At 43.5% G+C, this 19,705-nt stretch overlaps 2 protein-coding genes across 2 annotated transcripts; one reads left to right on the plus strand and one right to left on the minus strand.

The window, feature by feature from the left end:
* Positions 1 to 295: 295 nt before the first annotated feature.
* RFNG (RFNG O-fucosylpeptide 3-beta-N-acetylglucosaminyltransferase) lies at positions 296 to 8,145 on the minus strand. Its single transcript, XM_059864175.1, has 8 exons — positions 7,765 to 8,145; positions 6,883 to 6,931; positions 6,269 to 6,371; positions 5,736 to 5,889; positions 4,612 to 4,700; positions 4,356 to 4,521; positions 2,990 to 3,075; positions 296 to 2,761 (listed from the first exon to the last, which is right to left on the minus strand). The coding sequence occupies exons 1-8, from the start codon at positions 8,143 to 8,145 to the stop codon at positions 2,695 to 2,697; spliced, it is 1,095 nt and encodes a 364-aa protein (XP_059720158.1). The 3' UTR covers positions 296 to 2,694.
* A 42-nt stretch (positions 8,146 to 8,187) lies between these two features.
* On the plus strand, positions 8,188 to 18,501 carry GPS1 (G protein pathway suppressor 1). The gene is made up of 14 exons (XM_059864156.1): positions 8,188 to 8,433; positions 10,874 to 10,966; positions 11,286 to 11,467; positions 12,240 to 12,404; positions 12,561 to 12,696; positions 12,851 to 12,928; positions 13,266 to 13,326; positions 13,707 to 13,792; positions 14,271 to 14,365; positions 15,815 to 15,920; positions 16,259 to 16,339; positions 16,466 to 16,603; positions 16,826 to 16,960; positions 17,692 to 18,501. The coding sequence occupies exons 1-14, from the start codon at positions 8,188 to 8,190 to the stop codon at positions 17,764 to 17,766; spliced, it is 1,677 nt and encodes a 558-aa protein (XP_059720139.1). The 3' UTR covers positions 17,767 to 18,501.
* The last annotated feature ends 1,204 nt before the right edge of the window (positions 18,502 to 19,705 follow it).

Raw genomic sequence — 19,705 nt, forward strand, 5'->3', positions numbered from 1 at the left:
GCTTTTTAGAGTCTGATGAAAAAAACCTGCCAGCTCTGCCCCCTCGAAGTTGCTGCTGAAGATGACAATTAAAATCCTCATTATTTCAATTCTTTTGGTTGTACACTGTTAAGAAGCAGCTACAAGGATTCTTCTCATCCATCTCTGTTCTCCACATCCTAGTCATTGAGCTTACTTGCTTTTTGGCCCTTGGCATCATATAAGCCTGACAGGAGGGCATACTTTTCTGGAGTAGCAGGGTTATGGTCCATTTTTGATACAGAGCACATGTGAAGAAATATGACAAAACACAGCCTTTGACATATTTAAATATTTATTTTATAGAAACACTTTATGTATGAAAAAGTAGTTCGATTAAAAAGCTGCAGCCTGATAGATCCACACAGCTTACTGCATTCTCAACCCAAGAAACCTTGGAACGAGCCTGAACACACGGAACAGTTTTCTGTTGCCCTGCAGGAGAACATGGTCCTTTTTAAGTTCCATAAACACCCTCCCAGCTTTGAGGGCACTTGCCTCTTTGGCATACCTAGTGTGACCAGTGACCACAGTGTGAAACTTCTGGCATTTAGTTTTGCTGCCATCAATATAAAGTGTTGTGGTTTTTTTTAACTGCAGTTTGCCACAATTGCTGCCCAGTCCTTGCTTGGTCTCTGTCATCTTACAAAAGGGTGCTTCCAGTGAAAGGGGAAGATTTCCAAGAGAAGAGTCCAGAAGCAGTGCTTGAAGACAAAATCACCTCAAGAGCTCATGAAGTTTCACAGTTTTCTGCTACAGGACTTTAAAACCAAATTAAAAAAAAATATATGGATACCCGGAATCTCCAGTTCTGGAGATAACAAAATAATTAAACCACAGGATGCCTCAATTCTAGTTAGCAGAAGATCTAATAAAGAGGTAGAACCTACTATGCCACAAATCCTCCTCTGTTTTCTGTGACAGGCACACCTGTAACACTGACAGCCCATTATGGAACAGCCAGTGTGCTAGTTGGGCTTTGCTCCAGCTCGCTGCAGCTTTCTCATTTCCATACCTCATGTGTACCTTAGTACATACGACAGAAAGGAAAAATACAAGAATGAGCGGCAGGACTGTAGTAAGCAGCAGTCAGCTTGTTGGCTCCTCAGCAGAACTACCTAAAATCATGCAAAGAGGACAATGTACTGAGGTAAACACTGAAAGGTTTGTTAAAATGCAGGGAACATGGTATATTTGAGGAAGCTGACCCCTGTGCTAAGTGGCACACTTGAATACACTACAGGCATTTGCCAGGAAGTTAAATACCTAGGTGAACCCCACAGTACAGCTGAGTGCAGCCATTTAGAAACCTGAAATCTCTGCTAGATCCACAGTCAAGCCAATAATCACAGCTCCAGATCATACAATGGCATTCTATTATTCTTCCCTTAATTTGGCCTCAAACTCTATCACTAAACTAGCAAGTATTTTTTGTAAGAGTAAACAGTGATTTTGCAAAGGTATATTTTTGTAAGGTATTCTTCAGGTCAGGTAGGGTTTGCACATGGCCAAAGTCTGGGCTAACAAAAAAGTAAAGATATGGAGCCCCATTCCTTCCACTTTAAAAATTAAGTTTACTTTCTTTAAAAAGCAGCAGCAGATGATACTGCTAGAGCACTGAACTTCTGCTTGTAAATGTGCAATCTCCTTTTAGTGACTGCATGAATTGCTTGTTGAAATATTAAAGAGTAAAAACAAGCACTGATCTTGGCTTTATGGTAATTAAAAGATAATCTGAAGAAGCTGGAGTAACCATGGTCATACAATTAAAGGTCCTCAAATGATACCATCAAAACTCTCCTCGATGAATTGCAGCTATCTAGTATTTCTCTCCTCTTACACTGTTTCAGAAGCAGGGTGTGTTTCACCAGCACAAGCTTCTCCAGCTCATGTGACCAACTACCAGCCAAGCGGGAGGAACAATTAACATCTTGTCAGACAAATATTTTTTCAATATCAAATATCAAGGGAATAGATCATAATCATCAACCACTGCAATTCAGTTGCATGCGAGCCAGGTCTGACAATTACCTCCACAGGAGGCACACATGGATGACAGGGGAGAATGTACATTGTAAGCAACTCATCTAGTCTTGAGTAAGCTTACCCTCACACAGGGTTTTCTCATGACAAAGGCTTTCAGCCTTGTTTACCCTAGTGATGCCAGGATTTCTGTATTCTAGCCAGCTGCAGTTTAAATCTGTCAGGCCACAGAAGCTCTTAAATAATTCTGTTCCCAAGAAAGATGAGTGAAAACTTCCCCTCTCTTGTCACCATGGGGACTACAGTCTGCTCTAGCACTCCAGCTTCAACAGTGGCTTCTAGTAACCCCTAAGGGCAGTAAAAACACTCTCAGTCCCAGTACTGCATTTGCCTCAGATGTGCCCAAGCACAGGTTCACATGACATCAGATGAAAGTATAAAGTGACTCATACACACAGGACTGTGGTCATCTTATGAAGAGCCACTAGACAAAAGAACAAAGATTCTTCTTGGAATGTCCCAGACTGCAGCTGAACAAACCATACCTTATTGCTTTTCAAAAGAGAGTCTGTCTACCTCCTTTGTAGATACCACTGGCTATCTCCCAGAAGAAGAATAAAACCACCAAAAAACTCCGCAACTCCTGCCTTATGCTAACTAGCTAAGACATAGGTGTCAGTGGCTCGTCAAGAATTATGACATCTTCTTAGCAGGGCACCAAATAGTGTCAGGATAAAGCAGACAATGGACAGATTTAAATCTATATTAAAAAAAAAAAAAAAAGACAGCATTAGATTGGAATTCTCCACACATGGAACATACTAGCATTGAATGTGCAGCAGGCTGATGGAGCAGGGGGTGGGTCCACCTGCTTTTGGCACAGTAATGAGCTGACATGACAAAATAAGCCCATCAGTGGGTCTGATCATCTTACAGATGACAAACATGAACAAGGTAGGGAGATCTTGTTTTGGAAGTGGACACTAACCGGGTTGGATCTTGCTGAAGGCCAAACACTCCTCCCACACTCACAACATTGTGTTTGTTCTCAGGGTCACCGTAACTCAGGGTTACCTGTAAAAACAAGTAAGTATTCATAACTTGGAACACTAATGCAGAAAACCAGAGTGGAGATAGCAGGGTTATTAATGAGGTGCCAAGAAAGTCTCCAAAGATGCTATCTAATCTGAACATGGATCACATCTGGAGGACAGTGGTTAGTTCTGATGCAAGCAACGCTGGCGCTGAACGGCACTAAGGGCAACGTGGGAGAATACACAGAAGATCTGAAAGGTGCATTGCCCTGAAGGACAAGATGAGTTTCAACTGTAAGCTTTGTAAGGACATGAATTCTGCTACTGTTTGTACCTTCACTGAATAACACGTTCATCCTTACCAGACATTGCCTGAAGTTTGCAATAGCAATATTTTAGCACAGGGGGAAAATATAAATATTTGCATATTAAGTAGCATGGAAAGGATTGTCATGTTTCAAATCTGAAACAAAATTTAGATCTTTGGAACCCTGGGTTCCTCCACACAAGCACTGCATTAAGAATTTTTCAGGTGTCAGGTACAAGAAGATGTAAATTTTCTTTATAATTGTACATTTCCTGGGTTTTGGGTTAGCTGTCTTCGTCTCATGGAACCAATGATGACCAGTGAAACAATGGTCAGTTGTTGGACTGTTGCTACAGTCAAATTCACTAACATAAAGGAAGGTGACATCACGGTGGAATTTGGCCCCAGGCACACATTTCTGCTGCCTAATACAATTGTCAGAAAAATATAACCACCCAGCATGCAGGGGCAAAACCACACGCTTGTTTACTTATGGTGCCAAGCAGCGTGATGCAGACAACACTGCTGGATGGCCTTGTGGCTCCATCTGCTGCCAGGGAGGTAAAATGTAGCCCAGCAACTAAAAAGCAAATTGATTTTTCAGAAGCAACTTTAAGTTTCTTGAGATTCATGCAAATTATTCTTTAAAATGATCAAACATTTAATTATGTCAAGTACTTATATAGCTTTCTGAACAGCATGAATTAAGACTGAAACTTGGTTAGGCAAAACCAGAAACACTGTTTAGCAAACTTCTACACTTTCTGCTACAGCTACAGGCAAAAAATCAGGGTTTAGGAGGAGGTGGGGTACACCCTACCTGGGCTTCATGTAGCAGAATGTGTCCCCAAAGAAGGGGACAGCTGTATGACCTAGTTGGCTAGAGTGAAACTGTGCTCCAAGCGAGCCTGTAGATATCCTTCTTTGCTGAAGAGTGCTAAGTCTACACAGTCTTTTCTTTCTGATCAGACTGAGGTGTAACTATAAGAACAGGACATGAAGCATAGCCCTACCTGCTGCAGCACAGACTCCCCTTGCAGTCTCTGCAGATTTTCCAGATGGGAATGGAACAATGGGCTGTGCAGCAGCTTTACCTCCAGCAGCCCTTCAATGATGTAGCCAATGGTGCAGTCGTCAGGAAGACGTACTCTTTCTGCAGTACTAATGAAATTGCCCAGGCTGTGGCAGAGAGCATAGGAGACAAGCCAAAATGTGTTTTAAAACCTCCCAGACATGTATTGGTGGAGCTCAGCTAGGAACAATGCTTACCTGGCCCAGGGACTCATCTTCAGGGCAAGACCTCGGCTGATACAGAATCCAGCTCCACCTGTGGCAAACCAGAATTTCACGGTTGTCTTCTGAAAAGCAAAAAGAAAAAACACACAGCAGTTACTGATAATCAGCTTTTTGCATTTGGCTGGGCAGGGAAGGGAACTCAAGGTTCTATTTGATATCACATATTACATCTGAGTCAGAACAAGCCTACAGATGAATCCCTATTTGCTTAGGCTGCTGAAAGCAGATAGCTGTTCTCTGAAATGAAACTAATCTTGAAACAGACAGCAGGTCAACCATCAAATTAGCATAAGGGAGGTAGCACACATGAAATGGAAAAGAATAGCCCCACTTCCACACAATGACATCTGTCCCCTATTCATTTTAAGTAAGGGTCATAGCCAGCTCAGTGTTACTGAGGATGTCAAAGGTGGTCCATATATATATTGGCTCTATGTCCAAGGAGACTATTTTGTTGTGCAGTCTTCCCTAACAAACCGCTTTATAACTTTTTATGATGTTCTGGCCAGTGGATTGATATATTTTTAAACAGACCTGCCAGTGCAGGCGACCTGGTTAGGATTTTCTCCTTAGCACATGTATCTTGTGACTGAAATACGTTTTCTTCCGGTTCTTGGAAACCTAGTAAGCACTTTATATTGGAAATGCTTTATCTATCCAGAAAGCTTCTGTCACCCATGTGAAGTTGGTTCAAGATGATAACGTGTGTGATACTGCACTCAAAACAAATAAAAAACCCCCTTAAACTCCCACCCAAACTCCCAAGTCCTAAAATAAGGAACAAAGCCACTAAAGGAAGAGTCAAAGTGGGGAGGCCCTGCTAAACTCAGTGTGAGGGAGATCACAGCATATGTGAGTAAAGGAACAGAAACAGCCAGCCATCCAGGAGACAACCTCCAGTGTGCATACATATGCACGCAACATCAGACTGAAGGTGCATTTAACTCAGCATCCTGCCTCTGAAAATGAGGTTCATTTCCAGCAGATTAAATCACTTGGGTTTATGGGGGTTTACGGGAAAGTCCTATGAATTGTCATGGTTTTAAAGACTTAAAGGATTGGAATATCTCTCAGACAAACTGAAAAAGTTTGCTTACTGATCCATCACTTTGGACATGGTCAGCTGCTTCGATGGGATGGTCGAGGCTCGGTCGCCCCACATACACATCCTGGCTGTGTGAGAAGGCAGACAGGAGATGCAGGAGAGTCCGAGGGTTCACATAGTTGTCATCGTCCACATGGCAAAACCATCTTCAAACAAAACAAAGCAAGAAGTTACAAGGACAAAGAAATGAGTTATAGGTTTACAACTGAGTTATAGTCTTTCAGGCTTGGAGCAGAAAGTATTTCTTATTGTCCCAAATTACAGAATAGGAAAGATGAAAGCACCCACAGATGCTAAGTCTGCAAAGAGGCTGAAATGAATAACCTCCTTAGATCATAATCCTTTCCACCTTTCAGATGATGCTTGTTTATAAACATTGCTTCATACTGTGCTCCCTTTCCTGCATTCATCCCTACATTTTAGCTAATACTACATTCCTTAATGGAACAGAGATGGTTACTCAAGTTTCCCGTAAGCACAGAACTGGAAGACACAAAGTCAATCGGAACAATGTGTTTCACTTACTTTTGCCCAGATTCCAGGAATTTATCATATTCCACAGACATCTTGCAGCAGAGAGCTTGCCGGGTATGGACAGCGGAACAGTTGGTGTTGATCATATGATCTCCTAGAAGAATAAAGATCAGCTTTTTCAGGTCTGAGGAGCATGTGCAGTCAAAAAAGACTACAAAAGAAGTGCACATTTGGCACCAATACTGTACATCTGAGGTGCACATGGTGCACACACGGAGAAGAAGCTGAAGGACAGGCAGGGCTCACAGGTTACCCATCTGGCATGTAAGCTGCAGTGTCATGAAATTGTGTGACTGCATTAAAACAAGCGAGGGTATATAAGCAGTGTCATGGGATGTGTGCGAAAGAAATACCTACTATGACTTTGGACCACATAAGCTTAAGCTTACTAACAAGAAGAAAAGGGGTGCAAAAGTGAACCCAGTATTCTGGAAGTTCCAGGCATCTTGTCCAGGTGACAATTAGAGAGAAATTTTCTCTGTTTTCTCCATCTTAACTTCCCTAGTTGCTTGTACAGCACGAAATAAGGACTTCTATAGAGAGTATGAAAGAAACAAAGCTCAGTTATAATAGACAGCATGCACCTATGCTGCCACACAGCTCACCTGCTTTCAGGCGTAGCTCCCGATCCTCCCAGTCCGTGAATATAAACGTCTGCGGGAGACAAAAACCATGTGTCCACATTTAAGAACTTCAGATTCTAATTTTAAATTTGCTCAGTTTCAGTTATAAGTCAGAATGTTTTGTCTCTCTTGGTAGTTTGTTTCACAGTAGCCACTGCAAACGGGGGAAGGAGTAGGGGTGCAGAAACCCCCTCACCAACTTCAACCCCTGCCTTCTTTGTTACATTTTTTCATTACAAACCAGAAGAAAGTCATTTTAATAAAGCAGGCTGTATTTTACCCTGCTTGACTCACAGTACAGACAACTGATTTCCAGACAGAAAGGATTTTGGTCTTTTTTGGTACTACCTCCTCTCTCTGACTAGGAATCATCCACAGCTGCCAAGCAGGTAAAGAAGAAAGAATGCAAGTCAGGGTGGGAAGTGGGAGGTGGTTAACACAGTCTTGTTCCAATTGCTGGATAAAATCCCATTAATATACTTGAACTGACCAAAACTCTGGAACAAGGGAACAAACTTTATGTTCTACGGAAAAACTTAAGTACTTAGTCCAAAAGATCAGCTTAGATGCATCATTACCAGGAATCTTTCAATATCATGAAAGCACTTCCTACAGTCATACAAAAATCAGCAAACTATGGCTGCTTGGATTACCGATCCCATATTGCAGGTGACTAGCCTAATCAGCAACGAACTCTTTTGGAAGTATGCTCACACCAAGCATTTATATAAAACGACTTTCCACAGTCTTACAAAGAAAGCCTCTTTTAACAAAAGAGAGAAAAACTCCGTGGGAGCGCAGTATGTCCTGGAGAGCGTAGGCCCGGGCTCCCGGCTGGCCCAGCCCGCTGGCAAAGTTTCTCACCTGTCCCCTCGCCCGGGAGATCCAGGTTTGGAGGAGCAAGTCCAGCCGGCTCTTATGGTATTTCCTCGTGGTCTTCACGGCAATGAAGATGTCCTTCAGCTCGAGGCTCTCCCTGGCCGCGCTGCCGGCAGTCCCGAGGCGGCCCCTCCGCGCAAGCTGCGCGCTCCCCGCGAGGCCGCCGGCCCCGGGCCCGCCGCCCGGCGCTCCGGCGGAGCCGGCGGGGCCCGCGCGGTGCGGAGGGGGCGCGCTGGGCCCGGCGGCGGGCGGCGGGCGGGGCGCGGCGGGGCGCTGCCCCCGCGGCAGCAGCAGTAGCAAGAGGGCGGCGGCGCCCAGGGACAGCAGAACCCCGGCCCTGCGCAGCCCTAGGCAAGAACCGCTCATGCTGCAGCCCCGCGGGCCCCCGCCGCAGGGTGCGGCCACCTCATGGCCCCGCAGTCCGGGAGGTGGCGGCGGCCCCGCGGAGGGAGCGCCCGGAGCTTGTCGAGCCGCCGCCGCCGCCGCGGGGCCGAACGGGGCCGCGGCCCCTTTAAGAGTTTCACCTGTCGGCCGCGGCCTCGCCGCTACGCGCGGCCCGGAAACGGAAGCGGAAGCGGAGCGGGAGGGGCGGGCGGCCGGAAGCGGCGGCGTGAGGGGAGGATGCCGCTGCCCGTCCAGGTCTTTAACCTGCAGGTATGGGGCGGCTGTGTCCCGCTGGCCCGGCCCCTCGGGCCTTGCCGCGCTCCGCCGCGCTCCGCGTCCCTCCCACGCGGGGTCTGAGACCCTTGCTGGACCGCGGCCTCCGGTGGCGCCGTGCGGCCTTCTCCTTGTGCTCCACGGGAAGGGAGCGGCTATCGGCTGGCCTTGGGCCCTCGCTCGCCCTTCCGTCGCGTCTGTGTCGCCTCCGCCGCCGTTCTCGAGGAGCAATGCTCCCCCGAGCATCCTCCGGCACCCGTGGCGTCCCCGCCGCTGCGGTGGCCCCGTGTTTGATCCCCGGGTTGTACGTGCTGTGGTCAGGGCTGGACTGGTGGCGGAGAGTACGGTGAGGTGGCCTAGTGAGAAGGAGCTGAGGGTCTCTAGTGCAGGGAGAGCCCCAGGAGCGCCGAGCGGGTCGGTAACACCAGGTACCTGCGGAGGCTGTCCTTTGCAAGTTTTAGCAGTAACATATATGTGTCAGGGCACGGGGCTTTGGGCAGAGAGGAGAGGACGAGGAACAGTTCAGCATCCAACTCAGCTCATTCGTTAGTGACAGATCTGTACTGCACCCCGCCCAGCAACAGATCACACCTGTTCTGCCGAGTACAGCATATCTGCTCGTGTGAGGTACCCTCAGCAGAGTACTTCTTGGGGCTCAGGAAATCTTGGGGAGTCGCTGTTTATTATTCACTCTGTGAGTAGTTTTTAAGTCGACCTTGCATCTTTCTTTCAAAATAAAGAGCTTGAAAATGTTTGAGTTGGCTTGTCCTACTGGGGCTTTCAGCCCACTTGTGTTTTTCCTTGTCTGGGAGTGAAGTGAGAAATGCAGAGTGCAGACTCAGCGTAGCAGGACACAAATTGTTCTGTTCCACCAGCTGGAATTCCAGTTACCTTTGTAGTGCTGTTTTCTAAGGAGTCTGTAATTGAGTTTTTACTATGGTAGGCAAGGCAGCCTAAACAAGCTAACCGTGGCACTTAGTGTTTGTGATATAAGAAAAGATAGAAAGTAGATAAAAGTGGGAAAAGTAATGGTCTCAGCATATGGTGAATTACCTGTTTTTATGCACAGTTTGCCTGAGGGTTGATCTAGACAATCAAAATTTCCTCTGCGCCCTCCCTCCCTCCCTTCCTCCCTCCCTTCCTCCCTCCCTTTCCTTCATGGAAAGGTTAGTAAACTAGGAAACAAATGTTTTTATGCTTCACTTGCTTTTACTTCAGATTTTGGGAGATTTCAGTGGTGAGACGTGTGTTTGATATGTATCAGTTTGTGAAAGAATAAGACCTCCAGACTGTGGGTGAGTGTAATTTTTAGAGATAGGAAATCTGGATCTGCCCTGTTCCTTCTCACAAAAAAACCCAACCAAACAAACAACCCAGTCCAAACAACCCCTCAGTCTTTGATTTCTTAACAGACAGTAAAATCAGTAAAAATATGGAAATAATCAGATGTGTATGGGGGTAAGGTTGTTGGCATGTCTGTCTTTTGTGAAATCCACTTTTGCAATTTGCACCAAATCAGGCTTATATACTATGTGCACAAAATCAGCATTTTTTTAAGAAGACAGTCTGCTAAGTTTTCCTCGCTTTATTTCCTCACAGTAATTCCTAGGAGGACTGTTCAGCACACTTGGACTAGGAGGAGACAACGAATTTTGTGCCAGCAGAGCAGTTAGTTTGTGGAATGGGATAGCAAGCTGGTCTTACCTGGAGTACATGCAGGGGCTGTAGCAATGCAGCTGTGCTGAAGTCACTGCATTGATGTGAGTCCTTATGGCTCAAAGCAGTGCAGGATATCCTGGGAGAATAAAATTCTGTTGTTTTTTCAAAAGAGGCTTGAAAACTATAGTAAGATAGGTTGACTAATGGCAGATCCCTGCAGTGCAGTTAAATTGTTCCGTACTCTGTTGGAAACTCTGAAATTGTCATTTGGCATTCTGTTCTTTATGGTTTTTAATACTTCTAAGAAGTGTAACAGTTTTTGCCTCTTTTCCCCTCCCAGAAATATTATTTCTAAGCATTAAAGCAATTTTGAAAGGTTGTGGTGAGTTTTTTGGTACATTTTGCCTTTTGGAACTTCTTGATCTGAGTGTTAACACCTGCTCTGCTCAGAGAAGAGAAATGGAATGCATGTGCATACCTCAGATACTTTGTAGAATCAGATTTATTGATCCCTTAATTTTTTCATTTGATAATTTACCAAGCCAAATAAACTGCTCAGTGTGAATGCTAAGCCATGCTGCTGCTTGCACTAGACCAAGCATTGTGCTGACTGGTGGTGCTGCTAGAGAAAAATCCTAAGCATGTCAAAAGACTGAGGAGTGCTTTTTCATTTTTAAAATTTATCACATATTTAAGCAAGTCCTTAATAGATTGAATAACATAGTTATTTCCTGCTCAAATGTAATAAGCTGCTTTTGACCTCATTTTGCTCTTTTAGGGTGCAGTGGAGCCCATGCAGATTGACGTAGATCCACAAGAAGATCAGCAAAATTCACCTGATATCAACTATGTGGTGGAGAACCCCACACTGGTACGTGCTGCTGAGGGCTGTGGGTACATTTCTTGCCTATGGTCTCTTCCTTTAAGATTTTTGAAAAAGACTCTTCTGAAAAATCTTAAAGCTGGTTAGTCTTAACCACAAAAGCATCATAACTGAAATTTTAAAAAGGTAAATTGTAATGTAGAGCAAATTACTTACGTTTGAAAAAAGCAGACATGGACTAATCTTACTGATTTTTTTTGCCCTCCATGAGGGGGTCAGGTTTGCAGGAAGAGCTGTGCAGGTCACAGTGTAGTAGGCTGATGCAGTGTGTCCATTTTCACCTTCTGAGGCCAGGTTTTGTTGGCAGGATTTGGAGCAGTATGCGTCCAGCTACAGTGGGCTGATGCGAATAGAGCGGCTGCAGTTCATCGCTGATCACTGCCCCCAGCTGCGGGTGGAAGCTCTCAAGATGGCTCTGTCATTTGTTCAGAGAACTTTTAATGTTGATGTGTATGAAGAAATCCACAGAAAGCTGTCTGAAGCCACGAGGTACTTAGAGGCCATGGGAACCTGGGGAGCTTTCCTGACAGAGTTAAGAGTGATGTGCTGCAGTGGAGGACTTTGTGTGTAATACCAGCACGTACCTTACGCAAATTGTCTTTGCCCTTAGAATTTAATAGCAGCGAAATGTGTGTTCATGTTTTTTTAAAAGATAAAGCACAGAAGACATTATCTCATTCTGAAATCTTTGCGCTTTAAAAAGCTGCTGGTAGATATTGAGGTGAGTTTAGTCCTTGCAACTGCCTCAAATATTAATGAATATATTTGTTTTCATGAGGTAGATTATGGAGACATGTTCTAGTTGCTTTTTTTTTCATAAGTTAATACCTAATCTAACTTTGCCTTATTTGGTTTATTGTTTCCTTTCTCCCTCCCACTCTCAAAACAGCCTTGATGTTAAGGATAACCTTCGATATCCATCCACACTTCCCATCTTTGCATTATTTTTGTTGCTATGCTTCTTTCATGATTTCTTGTCTGTTTTGCATGGGGAGTCTTTACCATGTGTGTGATAGTATGTTCATCCTAAGATCATTAGGATAATTTTGTGAAGTGTTTGTAAACATCTGTGATGCTTGTGTTACTGTTTGCACTGGACATTTTAGCAATATGTTTCTTTTTCCCCACTACCCTTATTTTCTCTTTGGTCTAGTTTGTGTATGCAGTACTGTTTGTTAGTGTAGCATTGCCAGGCACTTAACAGACTTCTGTTTTGAAACCTGTTTAGCCTAATAGCCTCATTCAAATATTTTTCTTTCAGAGAACTGCAAAATACACCTGATGCTGTCCCTGACAGTGGAATTGAACCCCCTCCTCTTGACACAGCTTGGGTTGAAGCTACACGCAAAAAAGCTCTTCTTAAACTGGAGAAACTTGATACAGATCTGAAAAATTACAAAGGGAACTCCATCAAGGAGAGTATCAGGTGAGATGCAAAAGGCTCTGCTAGAGCAAGGAAGAGCATTTTGTTCCTCCGTGTACGTAACATGGGATGTGCCCTTAGGTCAGTTTGTTTAGAACAAACTGCCTTTGTCCCTTTCCGAGCATACAGTTCATTGCTGTTTTAATTCCCGTCCTCCAGGAGAGGCCACGATGATTTAGGTGATCATTACCTGGACTGTGGAGACCTCAGCAATGCTCTCAAGTGTTACTCGCGAGCCCGTGATTACTGCACCAGTGCTAAACATGTCATCAACATGTGTCTCAATGTTATCAAGGTAGGAGGATTTGTAGGCAAAGGTACCTGGTGTCTTTGTGATACCTGCTGTGAGTTTGCCCCCCATACTTGGCTCTTGTGTCCGCAGCGATGCGGCTTAACTGAGGAACGCCATTTATCTGTGCCTGCCCCACACTGTTTCTGGCTCTCTACAGGTCAGTGTCTACCTCCAGAATTGGTCTCATGTTCTGAGCTATGTAAGCAAGGCTGAGTCTACACCAGAAATTGCAGAAGTAAGCTCCTGCTCTTTAACTTGCATAAATTTTCTCTTTGTTTTCTGTTTCCAAATTTGTAAAATGCTTTCTTGCTTTCCCCCTTTATGGCTTCTCTCATGATATATGTATGATATGGCTTCTCTCATGATATATGATATATATACAAAATCTGACTTATGGTAAAAATGGATACTTCCTGTCCTCAGTTTTGCCATATTTCCCATGACAGGTGAGATTAAGTTATCTTGCCATTGAGATTGGCAAGTTAATTTTCAGGGTGAAATATCCTGGGGACAGTTGTAAGCAAAATAGCTTTCATACTGCTTGCTCACTACTGCTTTGTTTTATGCTTTAGCAAAGAGGAGAAAGAGATAGCCAGACACAAGCAATTCTCACCAAACTGAAATGTGCAGCAGGTGAGTGAGTCCTTCAGCTTCCTGTATGGTTTGCCTGTCTTTCTACCTGTTAGCTGTCTGTAGGGCTCTTGGGTTTATTTTTTCTCTAATATTTGACAGACTTTGTATTTCCATACCAGACATGCAAAATTTAATTAAGCTGGTGAGATAGAACTGCTGGTTTTTGCCATCTCTTTCTTCTCCCTGAGTTTCTTCAGAGAGTATACCTCTGTGAGTCAATGTAGTTCAAAGGATGCTTGATACAGTCTGAGGATCTTGTTTTACTTCACTAGTGAAGGCACTAGCAACCATGTGGGGGCCTTTCCTACTCCCTAGATTTTTCAATTTTCCCTAATTTGTATACTGTCATAAAAAAAGGACTAACTTTTTCTGGTTCCTAGGCTTGGCCGAACTAGCTGCACGGAAGTACAAACAAGCAGCGAAGTGCTTCTTGTTGGCATCATTTGATCACTGTGATTTCCCTGAGGTGAGGACCAAAAGGGAGCTGTGTGCTGGTCTTGGAGGGGATGCAGTTCTTTTAAGTATTAGGTTGTAAAATTCAGATATTGTAGTTATTCTTGCAGCATTCCGGTATAGTTTGGTGGTGCTGTGAACTGTGCTGCTTGGTTAGTTTGTTTTTGTTTTTTTTTAAAGTCTCTCTTCTTGGCTTCTCTGAATGTTCTGTTCTAGATCACTTAAGAGTTATCTGCGAGATTTATAATTCTGTGTTGCTCAATGAACCAAAAGCTCCTGAAATTGATGTCTGCTCTCTTAGCAGTGTTACTGCTCTGGCCCTATCACCCCACACAGTGGATGAGAGCAAGCTGAGTGCTTCCACTGCATTTGATAAGGACTGATCTTGTCACTGCTTGAAAGAAAGGCCTGGGGTAGAAGACTCAATGCCACCCTTTTGCCATTTTGGTAGTCAGTGACAGCTTGCTCTCTGTCTCTCCCTCTCTCTGTAGCTGTTATCTCCCAGCAATGTGGCTGTGTATGGTGGGCTCTGTGCCCTTGCTACATTTGACCGTCAAGAACTGCAACGAAATGTTATCTCCAGTAGGTGAGTGATGCCTTCAGTGATGTTTGTATGTACTGGACATCTTTTGGAACATGGGACTTTGGTTAATGTCGCAGTGAGGGAGGCTCGGGTCATCTCAATATGAGAATCGGCAAGCTTCCTTTATTGATTAGAGCATCAGACATTTAAGCACAACACATAATAAGCTCATGCATATTTTGTAAGCTAAGCAATCTATTGGTTGTTCTTACTTCCTCATTCTTTACAACTTACATCTCTCTTTTCTCATGCTCTGCTCTCAGCTACAGCATCTTTGTTATCATAATACAGCTATACTCAAGGCCACAGCGTCTTCACAAGTGCAGGGCCTCAGATTAGCTGGGTCTGGTACTTTTCCACTTCTCAGCTATCTAGAGCATGTCTACATGACCTTTGTCATATAACCAGTCCCCAACAGGTTAAGATTGGATTCTGGCGGAGTATTTCTCATACAGGAGAGAAAGAATCACTGAGTCTTAATTTGGCTTTAGCATTAAGTGCTGTTTCACTGTCTAAAAACACAGTGGTTAATCACAGCTGAAATCTTCTTAGTATAAGTTTCCTGCCCAGGTTAAATCCAGCATCTGCATAGCCCAGTTGTCTGTCTCCATCAGTACTTCATATCAGATAATAAATCAAGGGACACAGTCCTCTGTCAAAGGCAGCTGTTAGGATAATTTGCCTTCATGTTGCCCCTTGTTGTGGTATATGTTAATTGTTAAAACAATTTAGTAATTATTAGTACACCTTGGAGTGTAATCTAACTATGACATACAGAAGGTGAAGAGAATTATGGTCTTTGGAAGAAAGTGGATATTGACTGCCATATATTGAATTGCAATGACACTGAATTCCTGTCAGCTAGATGTACAGAGGCAGTAATCTTAAATTGCTGTGGAAAAGGGGTTGCTACCCTTTTTTATGGGCTGATACGTAGGGTGAGATCCCAAGGTTTAAAAATCTGTGATGGTGAACTGGGAGTGTGCTGAGTAAAAGTGTACATCCCTAAGATTTACCACACTCACAATAGCTTGTTTCTCAGAGAAATTGGCATTCTTGACTGATTTGTCTATGACATGCTGTACTTAATGAAGGCTGTGCTTTGAAAGGGGACACAGAACTGTCCAGCACAGACTACAGTATGGCATTTGTTTGCCTGGTTTTGACCTATTCACATTCATGATTTTGTTTTGTGTGAACAAACACTTCTACTACTTGGTTTGTCAAAAGTCTTTTGTCTTCCTTCATCACAGCTCTGATGCTGTGCTCTGTCTCTCTGTGTTCCAGGCTCCCAGCCCTGGTGAAAATGGGCTGTCTGGTCTGTTAGAGGGTAAATTCTTGGAATCTTCAAATGATAGCGAGAGTTTTTAACCTTGCGACTTGGAGTGATGAGGTTATGGGCTATTTAAGTGACAGGTTCCAATGTCTGATCACTGCCATCTTTCTCTGTAGCTCCTTCAAATTGTTTCTGGAGCTGGAGCCACAGGTTCGTGACATCATCTTCAAGTTTTATGAATCTAAGTATGCTTCATGCCTGAAGATGCTGGATGAGATGAAGGTGAGTTGCAGGAGAGCAGTGCAGAGCAGACCCTAAAAGTTCCTTTTGCCTAGCCTTTTGTCAGAAGCAGTGATTGTCAAAAGTAGATACTAAATGTTCAGCTCTTCTGTGTCTTCTGTGTCTCTTGGTGTGGTGCATGGAAATTAGGAGTATATAAATTATAAATATTTAAAACATACTCCGAATTTTTTTTATTCATTCTTGTTTTATTGTATTGTCTTGCTGTAGTATAATATTCTTAAGGTTTAAGTATATACGCATAAATGTTTCAGAACACAGGAATAATATATTTTTCCAGATTGCTTCTCAGCATCTGATGTGGTTTATTTTTTGCACAGGACAACCTGCTGCTAGATATGTACCTTGCACCTCATGTCAGGACACTTTATACCCAGATTCGAAATCGTGCCCTTATCCAGGTAATTGTTCCTGTCATCCCAGAGGTGGATAAACAGGGAGATAGGCCATTTCTTTGCAATTGTTTTTCCCCTAGTTTCTTTGAGGGTGGAGCGTGCAACTGAATATTTTCTTCTTCTTCTTCTTAGTACTTCAGCCCCTATGTGTCGGCAGACATGCGCAAGATGGCCACTGCTTTTAACACCACAGTGGCTGCTCTGGAAGATGAACTCACTCAGCTGATCTTGGAGGGCCTGATCAATGCCAGAATAGACTCACACAGTAAGGTGAGTGCATTTCAGCCATGGATTAGAGACTGAACAGGTTTACTAAGTTTAGAAACTCTCAATTCCTGAGACACTTGGAAGGTGCGTTCATCTCTTGGGCCTGATGCGTTCAGTAGGGGTGAGCTGTGTGTGACCTCAGGCTCCATAATGCCTTAGCTGTTTTCCTGCTGTGGAACCCTGGCACAGCAGGACACCATGTTCAGTTCTCTGTATTGGTTACAGATTCTGTATGCTCGAGATGTAGATCAGCGCAGCACAACTTTTGAGAAGTCTTTACTGATGGGCAAAGAGTTTCAGCGCCGTGCCAAAGCGATGATCCTGCGAGCTGCAGTCCTGCGCAACCAGATCCACGTCAAGGTATGGCCCTGCTCAACAGAGACTTCAAGGCAGGGTTAAGATTTTTTTTTTTTTTTTTAAGTAACACTGTAAAAGTTGGTGAATTGAGGATTCTGGAAGGGAGTGAATCTATCACGTTCCTGATTGGACAAATTTTTACAGTAGTAAATACTTAATATATAAGGAACAAGTGTTTTTAGCCAGGAGATTAACCTGTTTGTACAGCTCAGAATCTCCTTTGAAGTTTATATGGTTGGGTTAATTCTGAATAACTCCTTTGGTCCAGTCCTTGGTAGACATATATTTTACCTTCTCAGTAAAGATTGTTTGAAGTAATTTTTTCAGCAGAGGAAGTAAAAAAGCATTAATTGTTAGGAGTATTCCTTCTGGATTGCAGTTTGAAAAGGATGCCTTTAGGGAGGATAGGCCATCTGCACAAAATGTATTAATTTCTATAGTATATTAATCCCCATGATTACTAAATGTCAGATTGGATTCAATTTCTGGGATCAACAGCACCTTGTACATAGTAAATAAGAGTGGCTTAAAAGTTCTGGTTTGACTTTTCTACATAAAGTTTTTGTGAACTCTAGAAGTTGTTAATACAAAACCATCATTAATGAACCTGGGGGTATGCTCTCCCCCTGTTGCCATCCTGCTGTGCTTCACCTGTGCTTTATTTTGTCTCTCAGGAAGCAGGCTGCAGAATATTTACACATCACTAACTAGGATGTGTTTTGGTCTTGTTGCAGTCTCCTCCGAGGGAAGGTAGCCAAGGGGAGCTCACTCCAGCTAACAGCCAATCCAGAATGAGCACCAACATGTGAAAAACTTCGTGCACTACCAAAAGAAATGGTCCCTCAGGACTGTACCCAGTGTCTCACCCACTAACTGCTGAGCTTCACAAACTGTCCCTCTCTCCCTCACTTCTTGCTTGGATTGAGAGAGTCAGGGTTGGTGGTGGATAATATGAATATTCCAATAACTTCAATTCTCCTTGAAAAGAAATTCTTTTTAAAAACAGCATCCCTGCAAATGGGTCATCATTTCAGTTTTGGTAGAAAACCTTCACTCTCCTTCCACCACTCCATAAAGAGCTTCGGGTTATCCATATAGATGCTGAGTTGAGAGTTTTTCAGCTGCTAATAGTTTTTCTTGTTTCAAAGCTGCAAAAATAGTTAGTTGAATGGACAGGCACGATATAAGATGAATTTTGCAGGCCTGAAAGTATTGCCTCAATTTTGAGCAATGCTGAGCTTTCTGTTTTCCAAATAAACTTACAAGTGCATTGCTCTCATTTATGGAGCTTGAGTTCTGATGGGGGAGGAGATTTCCTTTGAGAAACTCTTGGAGAATTTTCACTTCTACCAGAAAACATGGCATTGCTTCCATGCATTCAGTCACAGGCCTTTATTTTAGGGTTTTATGTTTACCTGCAGCCAGGTTCTCTCTCTCTCTGGTCTCTGTTTTCAAAGAACTGTTTCCTGATGTGTTTCCCTCTTTGTGTGACCTGGCATTAGGGTCCAGTGTTATCATAGCAGTAAATCTCTACTTCATGCAAATATTGCTGCTTGCCCAGTCTTACTGCCATAGTGTGTGATGGTTTCCCCGCATCCCCACACGTGCAACAGTTGTTTTGGGTAGAATGGATAAATGCCATAAAACACCACTCAAGTCTTGTGGAAGCCCTAAAAAGAGTCAGTCTAGTGCTCACTCTCCAGGTGCATTTATTCTGCTTTTCTTTTTATAAAGGGGTTAAAGGTGGCAGCCCAGTGTGTGTGTGTGTGTGTGTGTGTGTGTGTGTGTGTGTGTGTGTGTTTTCTTCCTGTGTTCATGAAAAGAGATATGCACTGAATTTTCTGAAGTCACTGCAGCCTTGTATTCATCTAATCCATAAGGCAAGCTGAGAATTTTGATCCAGCCCTGACTGGTCTGGCAAGTGACTACAGATGTTACTTTTAATGTGTTCATGCTTTTTTTTTTTTTAATAAGTTGTTATATCTAGTGCATTAAACAGCAGGATTAAAAAACTACTGAGTATTTGGAATTTTGTGTTAAAGTTGGATTTTAGCTATTTTGATCTCAAGCCATTGATTTTTTGCTAAGCTTCCTGATGTTTCATAGGCAATTGTTTTGCTTTGTGATCTGGTTGGAGATGCAGCTTGGATGAAATGTAAAGAAAGTGCAGTTTGAAGGAGCATTTGAACAGCAAAATTCCTGTAGCAACAGTGGTCTCTCCTGGCTTTCCATGCTTTTTATTACTTAGGTGCTGAAAATGGAAGCAGTAGTTTCCGTGAGGTCTTTGGTTACATTTGGCAGGGAAAAATTCTCCCATTTTTGCGGGAAGAACTTAGTGTCAAGCATTGCTGATGGCCAGTTTAGTGAGAAAGGCAAGTTAAATCCTTGGGTAAATTGCTGTACATCCTTATAAGAAATGCAGGGAAAGTACTGTTATGCTTTGTGTTTGTGCTGAAGGGAAGCTTTTCAGTCCTAAAATGCTACTCAAACATTCTTGCTTTCTTCCCCAGATAGGCCAGTGATCCTATTTATATGGAAAAGATGTTACACTCTGCTCTTTAGGAGATGGTTTTGCATCCCAGTGAAGTGCACCATGCCAGGTGACTGTCTGTGCTCCCGCTTTTGGGATTTTTATTTTATTTATTTATATCAGTGCCTTGCTGGAGGATTTCTGCTGCAGGACTCCTCAGTGGTGTCTTGAGCTGACTGGAGTCTCTGTACTTCCAGACACCAGCAGCATCACACATC

Source organism: Haemorhous mexicanus, chromosome 20 (assembly GCF_027477595.1).
Source record: "Haemorhous mexicanus isolate bHaeMex1 chromosome 20, bHaeMex1.pri, whole genome shotgun sequence".
NCBI lineage: Eukaryota > Metazoa > Chordata > Aves > Passeriformes > Fringillidae > Haemorhous > Haemorhous mexicanus.

Coding starts and splice junctions, on each gene's coding strand:
- RFNG (XM_059864175.1), bottom strand. CDS start 8,145: ATGAGCGGTTCTTGCCTAGGGCTGCGCAGGGCCGGGGTTCTGCTGTCC. Junction 4,522..4,611: donor AAGATGAGTCCCTGGGCCAG/GTAAGCATTGTT, acceptor TCTCTGCCACAG/CCTGGGCAATTTCATTAGTA. Junction 3,076..4,355: donor GGGAGTCTGTGCTGCAGCAG/GTAGGGCTATGC, acceptor TTGTTTTTACAG/GTAACCCTGAGTTACGGTGA.
- GPS1 (XM_059864156.1), top strand. CDS start 8,188: ATGGCCCCGCAGTCCGGGAGGTGGCGGCGGCCCCGCGGAGGGAGCGCC. Junction 8,434..10,873: donor TCCAGGTCTTTAACCTGCAG/GTATGGGGCGGC, acceptor TTGCTCTTTTAG/GGTGCAGTGGAGCCCATGCA. Junction 16,961..17,691: donor GCAACCAGATCCACGTCAAG/GTATGGCCCTGC, acceptor GTCTTGTTGCAG/TCTCCTCCGAGGGAAGGTAG.